This window comes from Ursus arctos, unplaced genomic scaffold, assembly GCF_023065955.2.
Source record: "Ursus arctos isolate Adak ecotype North America unplaced genomic scaffold, UrsArc2.0 scaffold_12, whole genome shotgun sequence".
Classification (NCBI taxonomy): domain Eukaryota; kingdom Metazoa; phylum Chordata; class Mammalia; order Carnivora; family Ursidae; genus Ursus; species Ursus arctos.
In genome coordinates, this window is record NW_026622786.1 from 70,875,063 (window position 1) to 70,896,949 (window position 21,887).

General features: G+C 59.9%; 2 protein-coding genes across 5 annotated transcripts in view; one reads left to right on the forward strand and one right to left on the reverse strand.

Annotated features, from left to right (window-relative positions):
• SLC6A9 (solute carrier family 6 member 9) overlaps window positions 1-17,882 on the forward strand; it is a 31,310-nt gene extending 13,428 nt beyond the window's left edge. Inside the window, exons 3-14 of one of the 4 annotated variants that reach the window (XM_057310705.1) lie at window positions 4,224-4,380; window positions 4,980-5,111; window positions 5,395-5,731; window positions 11,692-11,824; window positions 11,994-12,128; window positions 12,220-12,323; window positions 12,701-12,938; window positions 13,022-13,156; window positions 13,271-13,370; window positions 13,459-13,559; window positions 16,299-16,469; window positions 16,582-17,882. In XM_057310705.1, coding sequence (XP_057166688.1) covers window positions 4,224-4,380; window positions 4,980-5,111; window positions 5,395-5,731; window positions 11,692-11,824; window positions 11,994-12,128; window positions 12,220-12,323; window positions 12,701-12,938; window positions 13,022-13,156; window positions 13,271-13,370; window positions 13,459-13,559; window positions 16,299-16,469; window positions 16,582-16,776 — 1,938 coding nt within the window. In that variant the 3' untranslated portion in view covers window positions 16,777-17,882. Of the gene's footprint in view, window positions 1-4,223; window positions 4,381-4,979; window positions 5,112-5,394; window positions 5,732-11,691; window positions 11,825-11,993; window positions 12,129-12,219; window positions 12,324-12,700; window positions 12,939-13,021; window positions 13,157-13,270; window positions 13,371-13,458; window positions 13,560-16,298; window positions 16,470-16,581 lie in introns of those variants that run through there. The other 3 variants (XM_026498273.4, XM_057310706.1, XM_057310707.1) reach the window with 3 other exon arrangements.
• Window positions 17,841-21,221, reverse strand: CCDC24 (coiled-coil domain containing 24). Its single transcript, XM_057310708.1, has 6 exons — window positions 20,649-21,221; window positions 20,396-20,512; window positions 19,824-19,901; window positions 19,225-19,279; window positions 18,704-18,773; window positions 17,841-18,592 (listed from the first exon to the last, which is right to left on the reverse strand). Exons 1-6 carry the CDS (start codon window positions 21,170-21,172, stop codon window positions 18,192-18,194), a joined length of 1,245 nt encoding a protein of 414 aa, XP_057166691.1. The 5' UTR covers window positions 21,173-21,221; the 3' UTR covers window positions 17,841-18,191.
• Window positions 21,222-21,887: the final 666 nt, after the last annotated feature.

Genomic DNA, 21,887 nt, shown 5'->3' on the forward strand with positions numbered 1-21,887 from the left:
GGTGGCCGTTACCTCTGGGAGGGGGCTCTGCGACTTTGTTTCCTTGTTACTCTTTGCTGTAGGTTCCCATTTTTTTGGTGATAAGCTTATAATGCTTTTATAATTAGAAGAAAAACAGTAACATGTTTTAAAAGTCGCTTAGAAAGTTAGTGGGAACTAATGGAAGATTTAGGAGAGAGTCAGAAATAGGAAAATTCCAGGCAAGGCAGAACTACAGAGATGAGTAGATCTATTGAGATTGCCTAGTCTGTCCACTGATTTCATAGTTAAGGACGCAGAGTTGCAGGGAGTGGAAACGATTTGGCCAGCGTCACCAGGGGAGAGGGCTCTAGAATGCTGGGGTTCTCATGCCTGGCTCAGGGTCCTGCCCTCCAAGCCCGAGGCATGGTGGGGAGATCTGGATTCTGCCCTCAGAGCTGAACACCCCTCATTCCAGGAGCTCATCCAGAGCAGGGAGTAAGCCAGGCACAGGGCTACGTAAAGGACTTATGTAAGGGGTTGCTCCGTATGGCTCACGCGGCTAGGCAGGCCCGGGCTGGGAGGTCACAGGTCCTTGTGTGGGACTGGACCCTGCTGCCTTAAGGACTGCTCCTAAGGGGAAAGGCATCTGTGCACGTGTGGCCTTATGTGAGGGTCTTACGTGCGGGTGTCTGTGTATGGTGGGCATCACGGAGGATGACCAGCCAGCTCACCCCACTCACCCATGGGAAAAAAGCCCCAAAGCCTGCCTTCTGCCCAACTTGGGGAGCTCGGGCACAGGGCAGGGCTGTCCCTACCCTGGAGACCACTGATCAGGCCCATGGCCGTGAAGTCCCAGGTGAGGGTGGGGGGTCTCCTAGGAGCCTGGGGAGGAAGCACCAGGCCACTGTGGTTTAATTCATCACTGAGGTGTGATCAGGGGAGGAAGGGAGAGCAGCGAGGGGCGGATAGTGAAAGATGGGTGATAGGCAGGAGAGGCCTGGAGCCCGGCCAGTCAGCAGGGCTGAGCCGGGTTAGGCAGACAGGCTGCCAGTCTGGGTGAAACTGTGAGCACAAAGGGGTTCTTTCGTGGACGCCCGAGAGCCGACGTCCACTGCAGGGACAGGGCTGAACGGTGACACAGGTGTCTACTCAGCAGATCAAGAAAATGGGCGGCTTAGGCTAGGGAAGAGGACACAAGGAGAACAAACTTGAGGCAGTCCCAGAAAAGGCTCACCAGCCGTGGGCCTCGCTGCCCAGGAAGACAGGGGCGGGGAGTGCCCAGAGGAGAGCAGAGAGGAACCGGAGCCCCCAGAAGCCCTGCAGAGCAGTCTGGAGACCCTATCCTCTAGCGTACTTGCAGGAAAGTAGGCTTGCTGTGTCCTCTGCAGAGAGCCGAGCCCTCACCACCCAAGTCACCTGAACGTAGCTCTCGCTAGAACTGAGCTCAGAGGCGTAGCCGTGGCTCCCACGGTGACCTCCCAGCCACCGCTCCAGGGGTCAGGCCCACGGTGCTGAGACGCAGAGCCCCAGTGTTGTCAGGAACTTCTACCAGAGCCATCCCCGGCTCCCCGCCCCAGGCCCCTGTCCCAGGGCTCCTGGCAGCCACGTGGCTGAAGTGGTTAGCGGAAGGCCCAGTGGTACGCCGCTCATTAAACCGCGCGGCACTGGCCCCTGAGAGCTCAGTCAAGCGGCCGCCTGTGGCACGTGGCTGGGGGCGCCCCCACCCTCAATGTCCCCCTCCATGCCAGGGAGAGAGCAGACCTCAGAAATCCCGGTCTGGCCCCGCTGCACTTGGTTGGGGGGCTGGGGCCAGGTGACAGGCCCCAGACTTCAAGCCCTGGGGACCTCGGTCCCTGCAGGGAGCCTTGCGTGTGCCCCGCCCGTGAAACCGTCCTGGACCCTCGGGCGTCTCATTTACAGCTGTGAGCACTGCTTCGTGACCCCACCCATGTGCTCTCAGCTGCCACAGTCTCCCATTGTGCCCCTAAGTAAACAAGCCCTGGACAGAATAAAACTGTGATTGTAGGGTCAACATATAGGAGCCCTATTTGGCCGGGATTTGTTTGGGAATGCAGAAACTGTCCCCAAGCCGGCATCACACCCTCTGAAAAAATGCCCCCCTGGACCGTGCAGAATGGCTAGGCCTGTCCTCAAGAAGGCCCTCCGAGGTGGTGACAGCCTTAGGCAGGATTCTGTACGGGCCCATCCCAGAGGGCACACTCGGGCTGTGAGCCACCCTCCCCCAGAACCACACTGGCCCACGAGCCCCTTCCTCAGGGAAGCCTTCCGGGCCTCACCCCGCGTGCCCCCGCCTGGCCTCCTTCCATATTCTTGTGACTTGAGAACTGCCGCTTTGTGGTCACCTTGCGGCTGCAATATAAAGATCCCGGATTTGTTTCTGTCGCTGATGGCTTGCTCCCCACTAGATTTCGAGCTGTGGGCGTGTAGGGTGTCTGTTTCGTTCACTGCTGGATTCCCAGTGCCTGAGGCAGGGCCAGCACACAGTAGGTGTTAGTCGATCTCTGTGGTTGCAGGAATGAATGTATTCAGGCTTTTTCAGCCTGTCAGTTTGCTCTGGGACCGGACCCCGGTTCTCGGTGCCGTGCCCCCAAACCTCCCTGGAGGGTGTGAAGGTCAGCATCTCCTCTGGGGGCAATGCCAGATTGGGTGTACGGGATGGTTACTCCACAAGGCTGTCTGTGCTGTCGTGCCCACGGTACGCAGGCCGAATATGCCCACTGTGGGAACAAAGGGCCCGTGGCTGGGGCCGCCACTGGGCACCTGGTGCCTCACGTGTCTGCATCCCAAATGGGCCTTTCTGGAAAGTGCACAGGTCCCAGTGAAGCCATTCCTCCCTTCTGCATTTGTGGGTCAGTGTCAGGATCCAACAACATTTCAAAGCACCAGGCCTCCCTGTTTATTGGCCAGTGTGACTGTTGTCCTTGAACATGTCTCTTTCAAGCTGGGGGTCGGTGTCACTTTAGTGACATCCCTCAGAAGCTATGCTGCTCTCTCTCCAACCCTGGTGTCCTCCAGGGACTCCTGTCTGCTTCTCTCAAGGGAATAGCCCATCTCCGAGAGGCTGTCTCTGTCACTTGAGGGCTCTGTGCTCTGCTGGTGATTCTCAGGGTCCCTAGTCTCCTAGTGAGACTCCCTGACCCCTCAGGCTCTCGCTCAGTGTGGCTTCATTTCCTGTCAGCCTGGGAGGGGGTGGCAGGGCCATGGCATGGAGGGGCATATTTACGCTTATAAAGGGGCTCGCTGAGCCAGTTCCAACTGTGGGGTTGGGATTCAAAAGGGGCTGTCCTCGGTGGGACCTCAGGCCACCCAGCCCAGCCCTGCAGCTCCCCCTGGGGAAGGCCTGGCTTCCTTTCCTTGGGGCAAATCCCCTCATCAGCCCCTCCTGGCCAGCCCCCTCCTCCGCAGCCCACCCCCTCTCAGCTCAGAGACCTTTTTCCGGAGTCCCTCCCTCTGTTTCCCCTAGCAGAGTCTGTCCTCCAAGTCTGGCCTGGTGCCCACAACTCTGGTCTCCTCCCCCAGCTCATGGCCAGCACCACCCAGCCCAGGTCAGCTTCCGCAGGGCCCCTGCCCCAGCTCTGGGCAATATAGATGGCTCCCCTGGGTCCCCCATCCTGAGTCCCAGAGCACCCTCCCCAAGTCTGGCCCAGCTCAGTTGCTCCCCCATCGCCCACCTCACAGCCCTGCCCGTCCTGTGCCCCCAGGAAAGCGCCTTCAGCTAGGGGAGGGGTCGGGCATCCCCTCCCCCGCACCGCCTGCCCGTGGGCAGCGTGCTCAGCCTGGTGATGTGGTAGCGGCGGGTGGGGGGGGCTGTCTGGACACAGGCCCCTTTGTGCCCAGCCCGACTTGGCTGCTTGGTATGAGGCTCAGCTGCTCCCAGATCCTCACCCAGAGGGGAGAGGGGAGGCTTTGGAAGGGCTGGGGCTGGGGGGCTCTGGACTTGAGCTCCCTCTCGGTGTCCCACCTCTCAGATGTTGGCAGCAGCCGCTCAGGTGGGCTGGTGCCCCTGGCACAGGGTGCTGGGGGTGCTGGTGAGGGAGGCCCAGCTGGCACCCTCTGGCAGCTGCTCCTCCCTTCTCCCCTTCTCTGCCATGCCTGCCAGCAGCTCCTGCCAGCAGCGGGGAAGCCCGGGGTGGGGGTGGGGGCTTGGAGGGTCTATGGCGTCCCCGCTGGGAGAGGCCCAGAGGGTCAGGCACGGGAGCACAAATGCCTTTCTGATGGTAGCTTTTCTCCTGTCCCCACAGAATGGTGCTGTGCCCAGCGAGGCCACCAAGAGGGACCAGAACCTCAAACGAGGCAACTGGGGCAACCAGATCGAGTTTGTACTGACGAGCGTGGGCTATGCCGTGGGCCTGGGCAATGTTTGGCGCTTCCCATACCTCTGCTATCGCAACGGGGGAGGTACCCAGCGGGCACAGGGCAGGGACCACCCACTTGGATAGAGCCTAGCCACCGAGGCCCGAGCTACCCCCTCCCCGGGCACAGACCCCTCTCCAGACAGGCTGGCCTGTGCTCTCATCTCCTTCGCCCCAATCCCTGGCTTAGGTGCCCTTTACCTAAGGCACAGATCACCCCTTGACCCTGGCTGTCTGCTGTTTGGGCCTGACCCTGCTAGCCTGCTCCCTTGAGTTCAAGAGAGGTAGAGAAAGGCACCCCAGCCTCCCGAGGTTCCCTGTCCCATACCCCCTGTGTGTCTACAGCCCCCTAAATGGTTCGGGGAATTTGAGGATCCCGGCTACTTATGTTTGTGGATTGGCTTGGTGAAGCCATCATGTCCCACCCTAACATGGTGGGGCTGGGGGCTGGGTTCTGTTCAGGAAGCCTCTGTCAAGTTCAGAGGTAGACTGTGGGTAGGACACCTCAGACCCAGGCTCCTGCTCATTGCGGGGCCCACAGTCCTCGGGTCCTAGCCGATCGCAAAGGTTTTGCTGTTGGGTTCTCAGCAGAAAGAGGGTGGGACCCCCAAGCCCGCCCTGAGCCGTCCTTTCCCCGCCTGCCAGGGGCCTTCATGCTCCCGTACTTCATCATGCTCATATTCTGCGGGATCCCCCTCTTCTTCATGGAGCTCTCCTTCGGCCAGTTCGCAAGTCGGGGCTGCCTGGGGGTCTGGAAGATCAGCCCCATGTTCAAAGGTGAGGCCTGGGTGGGGTCCACCGCCCCCCACGCCCACACGCACACATACATGGGCCTCTGGGGCCTACTCACCCATCTGTACAAACACTGCCAGCCCCCACGGAGCCCTGGTGCTGACCCCAAGCCCTACATCAATGGCCAAGGCCAGAGATGCGTGCTGAGACCCGTGTTTGCTTGGCCTCCGCCCTCCCCACCTAGCACGTGTATACACAAAGCCCCGGGGCCCCCCAGCTCACCCCTGCTAAGGCCTTGACCTGTCCCTTCCATGGCTCTCCACAAAAGCCTGCCCCGGGGGCCCTTGGACCTTGCCCCCTCCAGCAAGATGCGTGACGCTGCCGTCCCCCCCAGGGGTGGGCTACGGCATGATGGTGGTGTCCACGTACATCGGCATCTACTACAACGTGGTCATCTGCATCGCCTTCTACTACTTCTTCTCGTCCATGACGCACGTGCTGCCCTGGGCCTACTGCAATAACCCCTGGAACACGCCCGACTGCGCTGGGGTGCTGGACGCCTCCAACCTCACCAACGGCTCCCGGCCCGCCGCCCTGGCCGGCAACCTCTCCCACCTGCTCAACTACTCCCTCCAGAGGACCAGCCCCAGCGAGGAGTACTGGAGGTGAGCCCCGCTGGCCCCGGGCTGGGGGGACACCTGGCGCCAAGCCCCAGCTCTGCCCCCTTGCCGTGGGCAGCGCTCTGCCGACCAGGTGGGCTGCCGGGACGGGGGCCGGTTTGCGGACTAGCTCAGGAGAGGAGGCTGACGCCGCCGGGAGCGATGGAAGGCTTGATGCTGGCTGGAGCATCCTGACGGGGTGCAGTGAGGTAGGGCTCCGGAAGCGGGGCACGTCAGCAGAGCAGAGTCGGGACAGCGGGGTGCCTTCCTGGTGAGAACAGCGTGAGCAAAGGCCTCAGGTCCCAGGGGAGCGGAGGCTGGTCCCGACCCTGAGAGGAAGCTGTTCTGATGAGACTCACAGGTGTGTGGGAAACTCACAGGCCATGAGGGGGCCCTAGGAGGGGCCACCAGCCTTCTTGGAGAACTTACACGAATTTAGCGTAGACTTGCCGCTGCAGGGCAAAGGGAGCCGTGGAAGTTTCCTGAGCCAAGCGCTGTCATCATCAAGCCGTGCTTAGGAAAGACAGCCTGGCACTAGTATGTTTTGTGGTGACAGAGACTGGAGTCTCAGGGCTGGCTGCCGGGAAGCCACAGCTGGAGGTGTTCCAGAATAGCTTGTCCCCATGGGATGGACGTGAGGGCACAGGGGGACATCCTGAAGGAAACTCCCTGTGGCCTATTGGGGAACCGGTGGAAAGAGAGTGTTGGGGGCCTGTGGGTAGGCCACGTTCATTCATTCCATATCTACAGGGTCTGTTCTGCCAGGCCTCGGGTACCCATGGGGTCTGAATATAGCCCAGAGTCCCTCATCTGAGGAGTCCACCGTCCTGAGACGGGTCATATTAGGCCAGGTGCCTAGATGCCAGTATGCTCAGGGGTGTGGTAGGGGCACAAAGAGGGGGTGGTCAGTTCTGAGGGTGTGGGGGCAAGAGGAGGTGGTCCAGAAGGCTTCCCTAGGAGGGAGGAGGGAAGAGTAGAAGGGATGGGAGAGACATGTGCAGGTAGGCCATGGCCACGAGGTGGCAAACTGGAGACAGGTGGGCCAGGAGAGGCCAGAGGCATCAATCATAAGCCACAGGGCTTCTCATGAGGGGCTGAGATTTGAAGTTTCTCCAAGAAGTGGTAGAGAGCCATAGACGAGATGGCCGAGGCCCCGGGGAGACTGGAAGTCCTAGCAGGTCAGTATCCTCTAAGCCCGGTCCCAGTGCTCCGACCCCACGGGGCCCGGCTTCCCTGCGCCAGCCGCTGTGCTGTGCCACCGACACTCAAAGACAGCTAAGATGTGGTCACTACCCACAGGGCTCGCGGTGTAGACAACAGCGCTGCTGCCTGCCAGCAAGGGGCAGGCAAAATTACCTCCAGGCCGACTCAGTTCCTCAGTCGCTGGACAGATCATTTCTTGAGCACCTAGGGTACCAGATGTGCACTCGGAAGGGCGACAGCCTGAGGAGTAAGACACTCGGCTCCTGCCCTCATGGAGGTCCCATCTACTGAGAGGACTGAGCAGTTTACTGCCCTGTTGGCTATTCTACTCCGTTTGAGGCATGGTGTGGGCAGGGCAACTTGGTCTAGACTGGGGGTGAACCTGGGGAGCACAAGGCCTCACCCACACCCACGGGGCTGATTCAGAAACTCTCACCCCAGCAGCTGTCTGCCAGGAGTCCCAGCCGGCTGGGGCCAGCCAGGGCAAAGTGCTGGAGATTTTATCCAGGGCAGTCAGAGGGAAATAGTCCTCAAAGAAAACTGGTCATGGGTTGGAGGGGCCAGATGGGTGGCCCACTGAACTCTCTTCAGTCAAGCCTGGAGCGGGGCCTGTCTCACTAGCCACTGTCCCAGGCGGGACTCCTTCCCTGCAGGGTGGCTCCCTGCTGCCCCCTCCTGGAAACCCTGGGAAAATGACCCTTGAGAGGCCTGCCCAGGCTGGCTTCAGCAAGGAAGTGAGGAGAGCAAGCACCCCCATTTCCTGGGCACCTACTATGTGCCAGGCATATTATCTCCTATAAGAGTACCCCTATTTTTCAGATTCAGAGACTGACGTTCAGAGGTTAAGGAACTAGGCAGCAGCGCTGGGTCGGGATATGTGTGTCCCACTGTGCCTGGCGCCTGGTAGGAATCAGGCCAGTTGATGCCCTGCAGGTGTCCTTGGTCCACACTCTCCAACACCACTTCAGAAAGCTGTGTGATCACATTTGAGCCCCACCACAACCTCGTTTGCCAGCTCGTGCAGATAGCATAAAGTAGTCCCGTTTTACAAATGAGGGCAGCAAGTCCGAAAAAAGATTAGGAGACTCCCTAGAGCAAGGGAAGTGCAGAGGACAGATTTCTGAGCCCCAGTCTGCCTCCTGACCGCCCTCTGGCCCACGGTCTCCTCTCTCCCACCAGCCCTTCCGTCTTGTTTTACGATCATCTGCGTGCTGCTCTGATTCTGGCCTGTAGGCCCTAAGTAACAACCAGACCCTCCTCTCCACAGCCCATGGTGCACAGCAGAGTACCCGAAGCCCAGTGGACTAGGGCCCCAGCACCCTGCTCCCAGTGTCTTCTTGGGAGCTCTGGAGTCAGTCACGCAGACCTCACTCAGATCGTGGCTCTGTCGCTTATCAGCTGTCTGGCCTCGGGAGATCACCAAACCTAAGTCATAGCTGTTCGTCCACTAAATGGGAGGGGTCCCAACCTACCTTGTTGTTATAAAGAGGAAATGCAGCATCACTCCTAAGAACGGGGTGGGCACTCAGGAAGCAGAGTGATGCCGGCAGACCAGCTCCAGCCGCTGCTGGACACGCAAAGAAACAGATTAGGCTGTTTTGTTCTCAAGGAGTTGATCGCTGGGCTGTGGCAATTAAAAAGTAATGCAGAATAATTCCAGAGATGTTATGCATCACGAGCCAACTCGTAAATGTGTTGGGTTCCAAGAGTTCTTAGGTTAATTGATCTCAAAACCACAAGGTCCCAAAACAAAACAAAACACGAAAAGAGAGGTAGAATTTATTACTTGGTACCCAGGTTAGCATTTTTAATTGTAAACTTTTTAACCCCCGGTATTGTTTGTTTGCCCTTGCAAAGCATATAAATGATTAAAAAGTAATCCTATAAAACACTACCAGTTTAACATATATAATTAGACAAAGTTAAAAAAAAATCTTTTGAACAAGAAATGGTTTCTTTACGTGGACTGCTATTGCTTGCAGTAAAGCAGCTCCGAGTCGTAGCAACAGAAGGACCCCGTCGCTGTTCTGGAGGGCAGAGCTCCGCAGCACGCATGTGCCCTGAGTAGGTGTGCCCACTTGCGGGGGGCCCAGCCCAGTTGCCTTCAGCTTTGACCTTGTCTGCTTATCCTAATAGCCCCCAAAATACTTTTTCTGCGTGCTATGAAGGAAAAAAGATTGGAAAGCACTGTCGAAGGGAACCAGGTGCTTTTTGGTGGTGGTCCCACAGCTCCTCAACTTCTGCCATCCCCTTGCCTTTGGTTCCCGCGTTGACTAAGAGCCTGGAGTTGGGTAGGAGAGGGACGTGTTGACAGCGCCCTCTGCGGGTCACGGTGCAAAGGGCGGCCTCCAGGGAATTCTTGAGGCTGCGAAGAGGCAGGCCCGCCAAGCAAACACCAAATCCCAGGCCTGGCAACATTGTCCCATGAGGGGACAGAGTAACATTGCATCACAAGGTACTAAAAATGTTGCCATGAGTTTTGAGAACTGACTTGGAAGAGAAAGTGAGACTAGCTGAAAATGATAGAGGACCGCCTATGAGCTATCCTGAGAGGAACTAGCTGTAAAAGGGGACAGAAAGGAGCCTGTATTTACCTAAATCCGGCTACAAATTATGCTAGGTTGGTGTTATGATGCCCATTTTACAGATGAGGAAATTGAGGCTTAAGAGCTTGCCTCTTGCTCATCACTTTTAGCCTGGACAGCTGCAATGACCAAGCTGCTCCCCGCTCCCAGGCTCTCTCCTTTCTACTCCGGATCGGTTTGCCACGATGTTCACTCACTCATTCACTCATTCACTTATTCATTCATTCATTCATTCATTCATTCATTCATTCAACAAATATCTCTTGAGTACTGCTCTGTGCCAGGCACTTTGCTGGGGGCTCTGGGTACTCCTGCCTTCCTAGAAAATGGTTGACAAACAAAATTAATAGGTTTAAAAAAAAGGGAGACGTGTCCTGTGGAGGAAAATCTAGCAAAGGGGGTAAGGAGTGCTGGGCTGCGGCCAGGGCCGCTGTTTTAAGCAGGGTAGCCAGAAAAGGCCCGTTTGCAAAGAGGGCACCTGAAGGAGATGAGGAGGGAGGAAGCCATGGTGACAAACCCAGCTGCATAATTTGTGGGGCCCAGTGTGAAATGAACATATGGGGCCCCTTCTTCAAATGTATTCAGAATTTCAAGATGTCAGTGGCCGAGCGTGACGCCCAGCACAAAGCCCTTCTAAGCGTAGGGCCCTGTGTGATTGCACATGCCTCACACCCATGTGTACATATGGATGTTTGGGGAAAGAACACTCCAGACAGAGGAAAGGCTCGTGCGTGCAAAGGCCCTGAGGTAGGGGCGTGCCTGGCGTGATTCAGGAATTACGAGGAGCCCGGTGCAGTGAGCGGGGGTGTCGAGTGGGAGGACGGGAGACCAGAGGGGTGGCAGGTTGGGGGCAATGGACCACTTCGGGCTTTGCAGCCACTGTAAGGACTTAGGCTTTTTCCCGGTGAGAGATGGGAGCTGCTGCAAAGTTTTAAGCCCAGGACAGACCCTGAAATTGCTCTTATAAAAACCCTTCAGAAGCTTCCCATCGCTTGCAGGATAAAATTCAAACTTCTCAGCCTTGCCTTCGTGGCTTCTTATAATGTGGCTTCTTCCTATCCTTCATCCTTCTCTCTTCCCTTTGCCTCCGGCTCCAGGCTTGCTGAGCTCCTGACAAACCCAGGCTGGCCATGTTCTTTCATGATCCCCTGTCCTGCTGCGCTATGTGCCGTTGCCTCCGCCTGGCACGCACTTCCTCTTCTCTTCACCCACCTGCTCCCGTTCCTCAAACCTTAGCTCAAGCCTCACCTCTCCTGGGAAGCCTTCCAGTATGCACCCCCCGCCCCGGTCTGGGATTGAGACACCCCTCCAGTGGCGTCCACATGCCTGACCTAGGTCTCTATGCCCAGCACCTAGCACAGGGCCCGGCACGTAAGTGTCCAGTTGATTGAAAAGACGCTGCCGGGGGCGCCTGGGTGGCTCAGTTGGTTAAGCATCTGCCTTCGGCTCAGGTCATGATCTCAGAGCCCTGGGATCGAGCTCTGTGTCGGGCTCCCTGCTGAGCAGGGAGCCTGCTTCTCCCTCTCCATCTCCCTCTCCCTCTGCCTATGCTCTCTCTCTGTCAAATAAATAAAAAAATCTTAAATAAAAAAGAAAAAGAAAAGAAAAGGCACTGCTGGGGCAGCGTAGGACACCAGATAGAGCCCCACATACGTAGGGGAGGAATTCGGATTCAGGCCCAGGTCTGCATGCTCCAGAGCCTCCAATCTTTACTCAACACTCCACCACCTCCCTCGGCTCATCAGGGATGGAGAAGGCTAGTGTGGGTGAAAAATTCACAGAGGGCTTCCTGGAGGAGGTGACATCTGATAGGATGTGCCCAGTCTAGAGGAGACGGTAGTACTAAAGGCAGAAATGCACAAGCCCTGGGATGGGCCTGACTAGGGACAGGGAGACCTCCACACCCTTGGGGCTGAGGAAGCCAGCCCAGGCTCAGGGTGTTACCTCCAGGCACCTTTGAGGGTCCCGGAGGGGCTGCAAGCAGTGGAGTCTCAGGGCAGCAGGCAGAAGGGGTGGGGTGGGGCCAGTCGGGGCTGGGGCCTCACAGTAGCACCCTTCTTACACATGCTGGGACCTCATGAGAAAGAAGGAACCTGCCAGGCTGCGCCCTGGGCCTTGGGAATCAGTTGCTGGGCTTCAGGGGCCCGGCCCTCAACAGCAGAGTATCCCCTTCCCCAGGCTCTACGTGCTGAAGCTCTCAGATGACATCGGGAACTTTGGGGAGGTGCGACTGCCCCTCCTCGGCTGCCTCGGTGTCTCTTGGGTGGTCGTCTTCCTCTGCCTCATCCGAGGGGTCAAGTCTTCAGGGAAAGTAAGTCCCCCTCCCCCAGCAGGGTCTGTGCCCACGCAGAAAGGTCCTGCCTCCCCTGCCGGGGTTGTGTGCAGGCAGTGATGACGGGACGTGGGGGGTGGGGGCCAGGCCGGGGTGCCCCGGGCAGGGAGCTCCGGGAGGAGCCCGACGGAGCCTGTCTCGTGCCCAGGTGGTGTACTTCACAGCCACCTTCCCCTACGTGGTGCTGACCATCCTGTTCGTCCGAGGCGTGACCCTGGAGGGAGCCTTCACAGGCATCACGTACTACCTGACCCCACAGTGGGACAAGATCCTGGAGGCCAAGGTGGGCCCCGGAGCGTGGCCTGGAAGGGGCGAGGAAGGGCCGAGCGGTGCCTGCCTCTGACCCCGGCCGCTCTGCCCATCCTGCCCCGCAGGTGTGGGGCGATGCTGCCTCCCAGATATTCTACTCGCTGGGCTGCGCGTGGGGCGGCCTCATCACCATGGCTTCCTACAACAAGTTCCACAACAACTGCTACCGGTGAGCCTCCCCCCGCCCGCCCCGGGCCGCCCCGCTACCCTGCAGCCTTCCCCAGCCTCTCCCAGATCCCCAGAGCCAGCGTGGCCTCCCGGGCCTCGCCGAGGGCCCTCCATTCCACTCGCGGCCTGGAGGTCCTCGGAGCACTGGGTCTGCAGCCGGTCACTGGGGAGCACAGAGAGAAGAGGGTGGGGAACGGTGATGCCCCAGGGCTCTGCGGGGACTCCAGAGCCTCGGCCCACTTCAAAGGGCCCGGAGCAGACCAGAAAGAGGTTGAGGGGGCCTAGGTTCCTGGAACTTCCCACCCCGGCCTTCTGGCTGCCCGCCTGGGCAGAGGGAAGCGAGCCGCGCGGCCTGAGCCCTGCTCTCCTCCGCCCCAGGGACAGCATCATCATTAGCATTACCAACTGTGCCACCAGCGTCTACGCCGGCTTCGTCATCTTCTCCATCCTGGGCTTCATGGCCAGTCACCTGGGTGTGGACGTGTCCCGTGTGGCTGACCACGGCCCCGGCCTCGCCTTCGTGGCTTACCCTGAGGCCCTCACACTGCTGCCCGTCTCCCCACTCTGGTCTCTGCTCTTCTTCTTCATGCTCATCTTGCTGGGGCTGGGCACTCAGGTAGGCGGCACGGGCCGTGGGCCGGGGGCCGGCTGAGGGACGAGGCAGGGCCAGGTGCCTGCTCTGACGGCCGCGTGCCGCAGTTCTGCCTCCTAGAGACGCTCGTCACAGCCATTGTGGACGAGGTGGGAAATGAGTGGATCCTGCAGAAAAAGACCTACGTGACCTTGGGTGTGGCCGTGGCCGGCTTCCTGCTGGGCATCCCCCTCACCAGCCAGGTAGGACCTGAGGGAAAGGCTGGGCCGCAGTTGCCACGGCCGGAGGCGGAGGGCATCGTGGGTGGGGGAGCCTGGCCTGAGGCCCTCCCTGCTCAGCTGCCGCCTGGCCCGTAGGCAGGCATCTACTGGCTGCTGTTGATGGACAACTACGCGGCCAGCTTCTCCTTGGTCGTCATCTCCTGCATCATGTGTGTGTCCATCATGTATATCTATGGTAAGTGCCCAAGCTTCTGTGGCCTCTAGCGTCCCAGCCCCTGGCCCAGCCACGCTGCCCCGCGGCCTTGCTGACACCCCTCTCTCAGGGCACCGGAACTACTTCCAGGACATCCAGATGATGCTGGGGTTCCCACCGCCCCTCTTCTTCCAGATCTGCTGGCGCTTTGTCTCTCCAGCCATCATCTTCGTAAGTTCCTCGGCGGGCCTCTCCCTTCCTGCTGCCCCCTGGCAAGTGTCCTTCTCTTGGCAACCAGCAGGGGGAGAACGGGAGCCCATCCATCTGGCCAGAGCTCCCCCAGGGGGGCTCCCCACCCACAACTCCGGCCACTGGGAGTCTGAGGTTGCAGAGAGGCAGGCGGAGACTCAGAACCACCTGGGCACTGGCATGGGCTTAGGACGGGAGCTTAGAGCCCTTATTCGACTGAAGCCGGTGCCCAGCTGGGGAAAGCAGGCTGGCAGCCGCCGAGAGCCGGCCCTCCCTCCCTGCTCCGCCTTCCTGCCTGCTGTCCCCAGAGGGGGCCTCAGGAACAATTAGTGATATTGGTGTCAGCCTCCGTGGGCCTGGCTGAGCTCCCGTCTCCAGTCCACCTTAGCCAAGGTGCTCGGGGTACGCGGTGTGAATGCGTGAGTGTCCAGAAGTGGGTTGTACATGTCAGATGTCAGCTCCAGATCAGAGGCCACCTCCCAAACCTTCCGGGCACTGGAGTGGCCTGGCTCTGGAGAGGGAACGCTCTCGATCCACCAATACTCAACACCTGGGAGACTCCCATCAGGGAGCAGAGTTGGTGGCAGGAGCCCCCCGCCACCCGCCCCACTGGCCGGGAACCAGGCACTTTCTGCATGTTGTTCATGTGTCCAGCTCTCCAAGGTATTGTTGTCAGTCCCACTTTATGGATGAGGCAGCAGACGCCCAGAGATGTTAAGTAATTGACCCAGGTTTACACAGCTAATAAATGAGAGTCGCCCTTGGAAGCAGGTCGTCTCATCTGGAGCCTGCGTGCTGCGCCAGGGCTACACCAGAAACGCCTGCAGGAAGGGGAACTGGTCCACGGACTAAAAACCATCTGATTTTGCTCCTTTGTGCTCAGGGTGGGGGGAGGAGGCACCAAGTGTTTGACGGTGGAACAGTAGCGCCACAGAGAAGAGGCAAGGCCACCTGAGCGACAGAAGGGTCAGCCTAGTGGCAAGGCCAGCGTTCAGTCATGTCCCCGTCATGCCCCGCTTCTCTGGGCCACAGGGAGCTCAGCATTAGATCTCCACTTTGGCTCATGTTTCTGGGGTTGGGGGGGACAGCCCCCGAGGACTGAGGCCTTCACCGCACAGGGTGTGGGATCTTCCCCGAGGCGGCACAGGCACCAGCTCTGACCACTGGCCCAGCTTCGAAACAGGAGCAGCGGAAGCCTCCTGGAGTGGCGGGAGGCGGGGGAGGCCGGGCGCTGCCGCCAAGCGCCGTGCCCTCTGGGGCTTGTGGCTGAGGCCGAGGCCCGGGAGCCTCCCGAGGGGAGCTCATCCTCCAGCGTTCCGAAGAGGCTGCCCTCGCCGGGCAGAGACGTGGGGTACCAGCCAAGGCAGAGCAGGAGGCAGGAAGGAGACAGACACAGGAAGGCTCCAGAGGGGCAGGCTCAGCCCGGGTCCCGTGTCTCTGTGAGACTGAGGCAACGTGGGCAGCGCCGTCTCTGTGCTCCGAAAGCCAGGCCAGAGTCGCCCTAAGCTGAGGACTCCAGGCCCTGTGGACCCATGTTTCTGGGCTGTCGTGTTGTCTTTGGGGGCTTTACTTCTGCATTTCTGAAAAGCTCTTCTTGACAAACCCTCTTTCTGTCCGCTGAAATAAGGGATTTGTTTACACCTTGATCAGCGTCTGGTTCCATCAGGAAGCTTGTCATAAGCTCCTACTATGTGCAGCATCCCAGGAGGGGCCCCCCTGGTGGATGTGGGTCTTGCCCTCCTGAATTTGGTCACTAGGACGCAGCTGAGGGCTCAGGAGGCGGATGCTGAGCCCTCCTGGGGAGTGGCCCGTGAGCCACCTGCCCATCTTTCTGTTCCCTTAGTTTGGTGCCCTGGGCTTTATTTCCCATCTCACTCCTCTCTTTCCAAAACAGTTCCCGGTCCCCAGCCTGCCATTCACCATTTCTAGCCTTTGGAGCCTCCCCTATGGCTCCATAGCCATAGACAGGCAGGGCTTTGCCCTCTCCTCTCCTGCATCGCTCCCATGTCTCTGCACAAGTCCGGTCAAATCAGCAAGTGAGGTTGTGCCGGGCACTGTGCTGGGCACTGGAGACCCTGATGCAGTCCCAGGAGGCCCCAGGCCTATGGGAAACATGAAACAAACGCTTAGCAGATGGAAAATGCCCTTGACAGCCCTTTCGGGTAGAGGGATGAGAAATCTGGAAAGGCTTCTTGAAGGAGGTAGCATTTGCATAGGGTCTGACAGAGGAAAATGGAGAGGATTTTCCAGAATAAATGAAGAGGGAGGAAAATGCTGGGTACAGCTGAGACACTGAGACCAGGTTAACATGGTTAGAGGAATAAGTGAGGTCTTGCTGTGAGACAGTAAAAAGCCCTAAGGCCAAGGATTTGGCAAAAGGGAGCATCGTGAGGCTTTGAGCAGAACTGACTGACTCAAAGGTGATATCACTTGTTCCCTGGCTGGTTCAGGATTATGGCGAGGACAGACCTCTTCTCTTCCATGATGCCTGATGCCTACCTGCTCCCCAGGCCCTGGACCCCTGGTTCCATCTGCTGCTTCCACTACCCAAACCTTGACATTGCCCCTGTCCTTCCCCAAATGTCTCTTCCTAGTTTGGGAAACTGGAGAGGAAGGCGGGGGGGTGCTGCTGGGAGGAGGACTGAGGCCTGGAGAAGGGCGGGGATGGAGGGGCGGTGTTGGACAGGCCTCACGGTCACTCCCATCTCCTACCCTCTGCAGTTCATTCTCGTCTTCACGGTGATCCAGTACCAGCCAATCACCTACAACCACTACCAGTATCCAGGCTGGGCTGTGGCCATCGGCTTCCTAATGGCTCTGTCCTCCGTCATTTGCATCCCTCTGTATGCCCTGTTCCAGCTCTGCCGAACAGATGGGGACACCCTCCTCCAGGTGAGGGGTGGGGACAGGCCGCAGCCAGGTGGACCAGGAGGGGGTGAGTGGATGGGGCTTAATGGCTCCCTTCGAAGTGCCCACCCACCCTCCATGTCTACCTCTCCTGCAGCGTTTGAAAAATGCCACGAAGCCAAGCAGAGACTGGGGCCCCGCCCTCCCGGAGCACCAGACGGGGCGCTATGTCCCCACCCTCCCACCCTCTCCCGAAGACGGGCTTGAGGTCCAGCCGCTGCACCCGGACAAGGCCCAGATCCCCATGGTGGGCAGTAACGGCTCTAGCCGTCTGCAGGACTCTCGGATATGAGCACGGCTGCCAGGGGAGGGCCCATCAAGGACCCCACCCCCGCCCGTGCTCCCACCACAGAGACTGGGAAGGCAGGGGATGGGTGTCACCACCTGCCCCTGCCATGCCCTGGCCAGGGCGGCTGCTGTCACCTTGGTCACCACTGGTAGCGTGGTCATTTGTGCTCGTGTCCCCGGTGTTTACAGGTCCTTTGGATGCCAAGATGGCAGCTGGGGATGGGTGTGGGTGTTGGGAGGGTTGCCGGGGGGTTGCCCAAAGCACTTTGGAGGGGGTCTCAGGCCATGTCCCCAGAGATCTCCTGGGCTTTACATGGCCTCTGACGTGCCCACACTCCGTCCTGAGCTGCGGTTCTAGGTGGGCCCCCTACCTGTCCCCCTCCTTGGGCCTCCAGCCTCCTGACCAGTGTTCTTGCCCTCAGAGCAGACCCCAGCCTCTGCTCAGGCAAATTTGGGTCTTCCTATCCAGGGGCAGGGTGAGGGGCTAAGGGGCTGTACAGTGTTACTTGTCAGGCTGTGCCGCCCAGCCCTGTTTGTCTGTGTAATTATTTTTGTAAAAATCGTATTATCTGTGGTTGCCACTCCCGTGCCCCCAGCCTTGGGCCCCCTCTGTCTTCCAGGCCTGCCTGCACCTCACTCGGCTGCTCTGGGGTCTCTGCACCTCATTCCAGCCCCGGCTGTCAGGCCCAGCCAGCAGAGGCCCACGACCCAGCAGCCTGCCCAAAGCACTAGTTTCTGGGGGGGTCGGGGTGGGGTGCTGCTCAGCAGGAGGTTCGAGCCCAGAGCCCCGGGGAAGGGGACCTTCCACGAAACCCCCTTGCCCTCCCTCCACCAGGCGAAAGGCCCAGTCTTCCCAAACTGGGCTGCCCTTGTTCACGTGCCAAATGGCCCCAGCCCGCGTGCCCCATCCCCTCTCCGGAGCCGGAGCTCCTTCTCTCAGCCCCGCAGTGTCCGTTTGTCCGTCCTCTCTGTCCCTCTGTGCAGTGCCAGCCCCGGAAGAGCCGCCTCTAACCCTCTGTAGCAATAACGGTGCACCACCCACCCCTCCCCATCTGTGCACCACTAGGATTTTAAAGTCCATAGATTTTAATGAAATTTCTATTCCTGTCTCTGAGCTGCTGCCGTGCTTCATCTGAGTCCCCCAGGGGGACAAGAGTCGGGGCTGGGATGAGACCTCTGCCTGCCAGGCCTTTGTGGAGGACTGGGAGAGGAAAGGCCAAAGGCTCTGATGGTCAGAACCAGACACGAGGGACTTGGCCAGGGGGTGGGGCAAGGGCCAGACAGATGGGCGGCCTTGCGTCCTGGCGAGGGCCCATGCAAGACTAGACCTAAGCAGGCTGGGCCATGGCAACGGAGAGGTGGCAGCAGCAGACGGGGTGAGTTCCAGCAGAAGCCGAAGCCCACTTCACCACCAGCCCTTCAGGGTGGGGCCTGGGGTGCTGCACTAGACATCAGAGTGGAGGCTGGTCTCTTCCCGGGGCTGCACTGAAGCTTCCGTCCCCAGCGGCAGGTGGTAGTCAGGCCTCGAGGTCGGGGCCAGGGGCAGCGCTCCAGAGGGGGAGCAGGCAGGCAGCCCTGGCGAGGCCCCGCCTGAGCTCCAGCAGCCCCGCGGGGGCAAGGCCGGGGGCTGAGACCCCGGCTGGAGGACCCCCCGGGCTGCTGCCTGAACAGAGCAGCTGTGAGCGAGCAGTGGCCTGAGCCTTCGTCCCCCCTGTCCAGCCGTCCCGCCGCTCTGGGTGACCCGTGGCTGGAGGAGACACAGGGGGGCCTCAGAGGGGCCTGCAGCTCCCGGCGCATGGCTGCCTTCTGCTCCTTCAGCTCTGGAGGAGAGGCACCTCTGAGATGCAGCGCCCAGCAGCTCTGGGGGTGTGTACAAGTGTGGGCTGGAGAGCAGGAGTCTGCGTGCTCTGGGGCCTCCTTGGGGTCCTCACCTGCCAGGGTGGGCTCTAGGGTTGCCTCAGAGGCCTGGGGCGCCCCTGTATACTCCTCTTCCAGGCAGCGCTGCAGGGAGAGCTGGCTCAGTGCCCCAGCCTTAGGCAGGGGAGAGACAGGGCAGAATGCAGAGGCCAAGATCCCCACGCAGGACCCCCAAACTGGCTTAGGCAGTCCCGGGGCAGGGGGGGGGTGGACACTAGCCCGCTGAAAAGCCCAGCTTGGTGAGGTGGTAGATGTCTTGGACTCAGACTTAGGGAAGGTAAGGAGGCCAAGACAGGGACAAATTCAGCAAGTTAATCTAAAAGTGCTGACCTTGGGCTAAGGGGCTCAACCAGAATCTTCTGGATTCACACACACAGGGACCGTGCACATGTAAGAAATGGCGATACACACACCTTTCCACGCACACATGCACACAGACACACACGCGCGTGGCTCTCACGCACCAGGTGAGAGGCAGTGGTGTCTACACTCCGCAGAAAGGCTCTGGGCACGGAGGCCCAGGGCCACATCTCACCTGCAGGACGGGGCCCATCCTCTCCAAGGCGTGACACTCCTCCTCCAGGAGGCTCCTGGGACGCATGGGAGTATGGCAGCTGAGACCAGCTCCACAGGACCCAGTCTCAGCTGAGCCCTCCACCCAGCCCTAACCTCCAGCCTCTCCACCTCCAGGTCCCCCTGCCTCAGCCCACCCTGCTCTGTGTGGCCAGGTGCTGGCCACAGCCTCCCATCCCCGCCAGCCTCTGCCAGGGCAGGATGTGTCCTCCCTGTGCCTACCTCACAGCACCCACCATCCTCTCTTCCGCATTACTGCAGGGGCCTTCTCTAGCGTCCCTTCTCTCCCACATCACAGCCCTTCCCCTGCTGACAACCCTCCCACGGTTCCTCAGGCCTTAGAGGCTGCTGGCATCCCTGCTTGACCACTTCCTGGCAGCAACCACAGCAGCCCTGCAGCAACCCGTCCTTTCCCCTTTCCCCCTCTCAGCCTTCCGCTGCTGGTCCACCAAGTGTGTGGCCACCTTCTCCTCTCCCGCATTCCAGTCCCGGTACTTCAAGACCTGTCCCAGCCCCATCCTCCCTGTGTCCACCCCCACCACGCACACTCAGGGGCCTCACCGCAGGTGTCCAGCAACCTCGTCGATGCTGGACACATTCAGTTGGTCCTTGATGATGCTGAGGTCCCTCTGACTGCTGCTTGCAGATGAGGTCAACGTCACTCTCCCCATGTTGCCTCACCCCAGGCCTTCAGGACACAAATGCCACTTCTCCTAGATAGTTCTGTGTCTTTTCTCGCAAAGACAACATAATATAGTGCAAAGGGGAGGAGTTCTGGAGCCTGGGTTTGCAAATGAGCTCTGCCACCCTTCAGTGTGTGTGACCTTGGGAAGTGGATTATCCCTTCTGAGTTTTAGTTCCTCATCTGTAAAAGGGAGCCATCGTTCACCCAAAGGGTTGTGTGAGAACTAGAAATAAGTGGTTGCTGCCATTCACTTATGAACGCGCTCCTGCTCCTTTATCTCATTCAGTCCCAGTACTCTCTAGCCCAGCTCTCGTTGATCCCTACATGTGGTTGTAAGAGGTCCAGCTCCAGGCCAGGAACTTCTCCATGGAGTCAGGTAGAACCCACCAGCTGGCTGGTGTCCTCTGCCAAGCAGGGACAGATCCCTCCTCTCCTACCACCACTTTACCTGGGTTCACCAGCTCTCATCTGCAATGTCTCCTGTTCTGGCAAACCAAACTTAGGCTCCTCCAAGGCAAAGCGCAGGACCCTGGGGCTATACTGTACCCAAGCCTGGGTCTGGTCCCTGCAGAAGGTGCACGAAGGTAATTTAGGAGTTCCTTCCAGGGAACCATCAAAGGCAATCCTGGCCCCTTATCAGGCGCAGGGCTAGCCCCTCTTAGGTCTGCCGTGGGGCTTAGCCCTAGGTCTGAGGTTCCCACCTGCCCTCGCAGATGGCCTTCTGGCGGAGATCTAGGAGCAGCTGCCTCAGTTCCTGGCGCACGAGGTCTCTTAGGAGGGGCGGTGGTGCCAGAAGGGAGGAGGGGTCAGAAGTGGGGCGGGAGCCAGAGGCTTGGGAGGATTGAGTCTCTTGGAGCAGTGACTGTAGCATCACCACCTGTAAGGAGAGCTGGGACACCTTGCGACTGGGGAGAGAAGTGACGGGAGTGAAGAGGGCTGAGGGACTGAGGGGCAGAGTGGAGTCAAGAGAGCTGCGCGGACAGTGAGATCCGGCAAGATCTCGAGACCTGTCGGGCGGGACCAGGGACGCGGAGGAGGTGGGGAAATCACCCGAGTCCTGGGACGGGCCTGGAGTGTGGCCCATCTGCCCGCTCCCCACCTCTGCCCGCAGCTCCAGGCTCAGGTCCACCGTCGTCTCCCCCAGAATCCTCTTCACTTCGGGCCGCTCCGGGAGCGGAACGTACTCCTCTACCAGATCCCACAGAGACGGGGAGTCCCGGAGCATGGCCCACCCGCGTCGCCGCCCCCGAACGAGCAGTCCCAGGCTTCTACCTGCGGGAGAGCAGGTGGCAGCGCCGCGTTACCCGAAGGCCAGTCGCCCAAGGCTGGGCCCCGCCCACTCCCGCCCCGCCCCTTCCTGGCCTCACGGGCCACGCCCCCAGCCCATCGCGCTCCCCGGCCTCTCCCAAGCCCCACCCTTGTTCTGCCGCCAGACCCAGCGACCGGAACTACCCGGTCCGGAGTCGCCGATCTCTGGCGCTGTCCCTTCTGCCCCGCTTCTGGCTGACTCTCGAGGGCCGCGGTTCCCGGTCACGGCCCCCAGGGGCCGGGCAGTGGGGACCAGGGCCCTAGCCCCGCCTCTTCCGCGCGGCCGTCACCCGGGAAACCGCGCCGCTACCCAGGCCCCGCCCCCAGCCATTCCAGGTGGGGTGGGCGGCGCCAGCTAGAGGGGAGTCAGACCCGCCTCCGAGGTAGGTGGTTTGGGAGTCCGAACCATCCACAGGGCTCTGATGCCAAGCCGTCTGGGCAGCTTTCGGCTTCGGGGCAGGTGGGAAGAACCGAGAAACCGGAGCCCGCTGGGGTTATTACTTAGTTTCTTCTCCTGGCCTGGAGACAGCGGCGGGGTAAACCTTTCCTCTTAGGGTCGGTGAAGTCTCGCCAGCGGCTGCGCTTGCAGGGGCCTGGGGAACCAGGACAGCCCGGGCCAGACAGACGGGTTA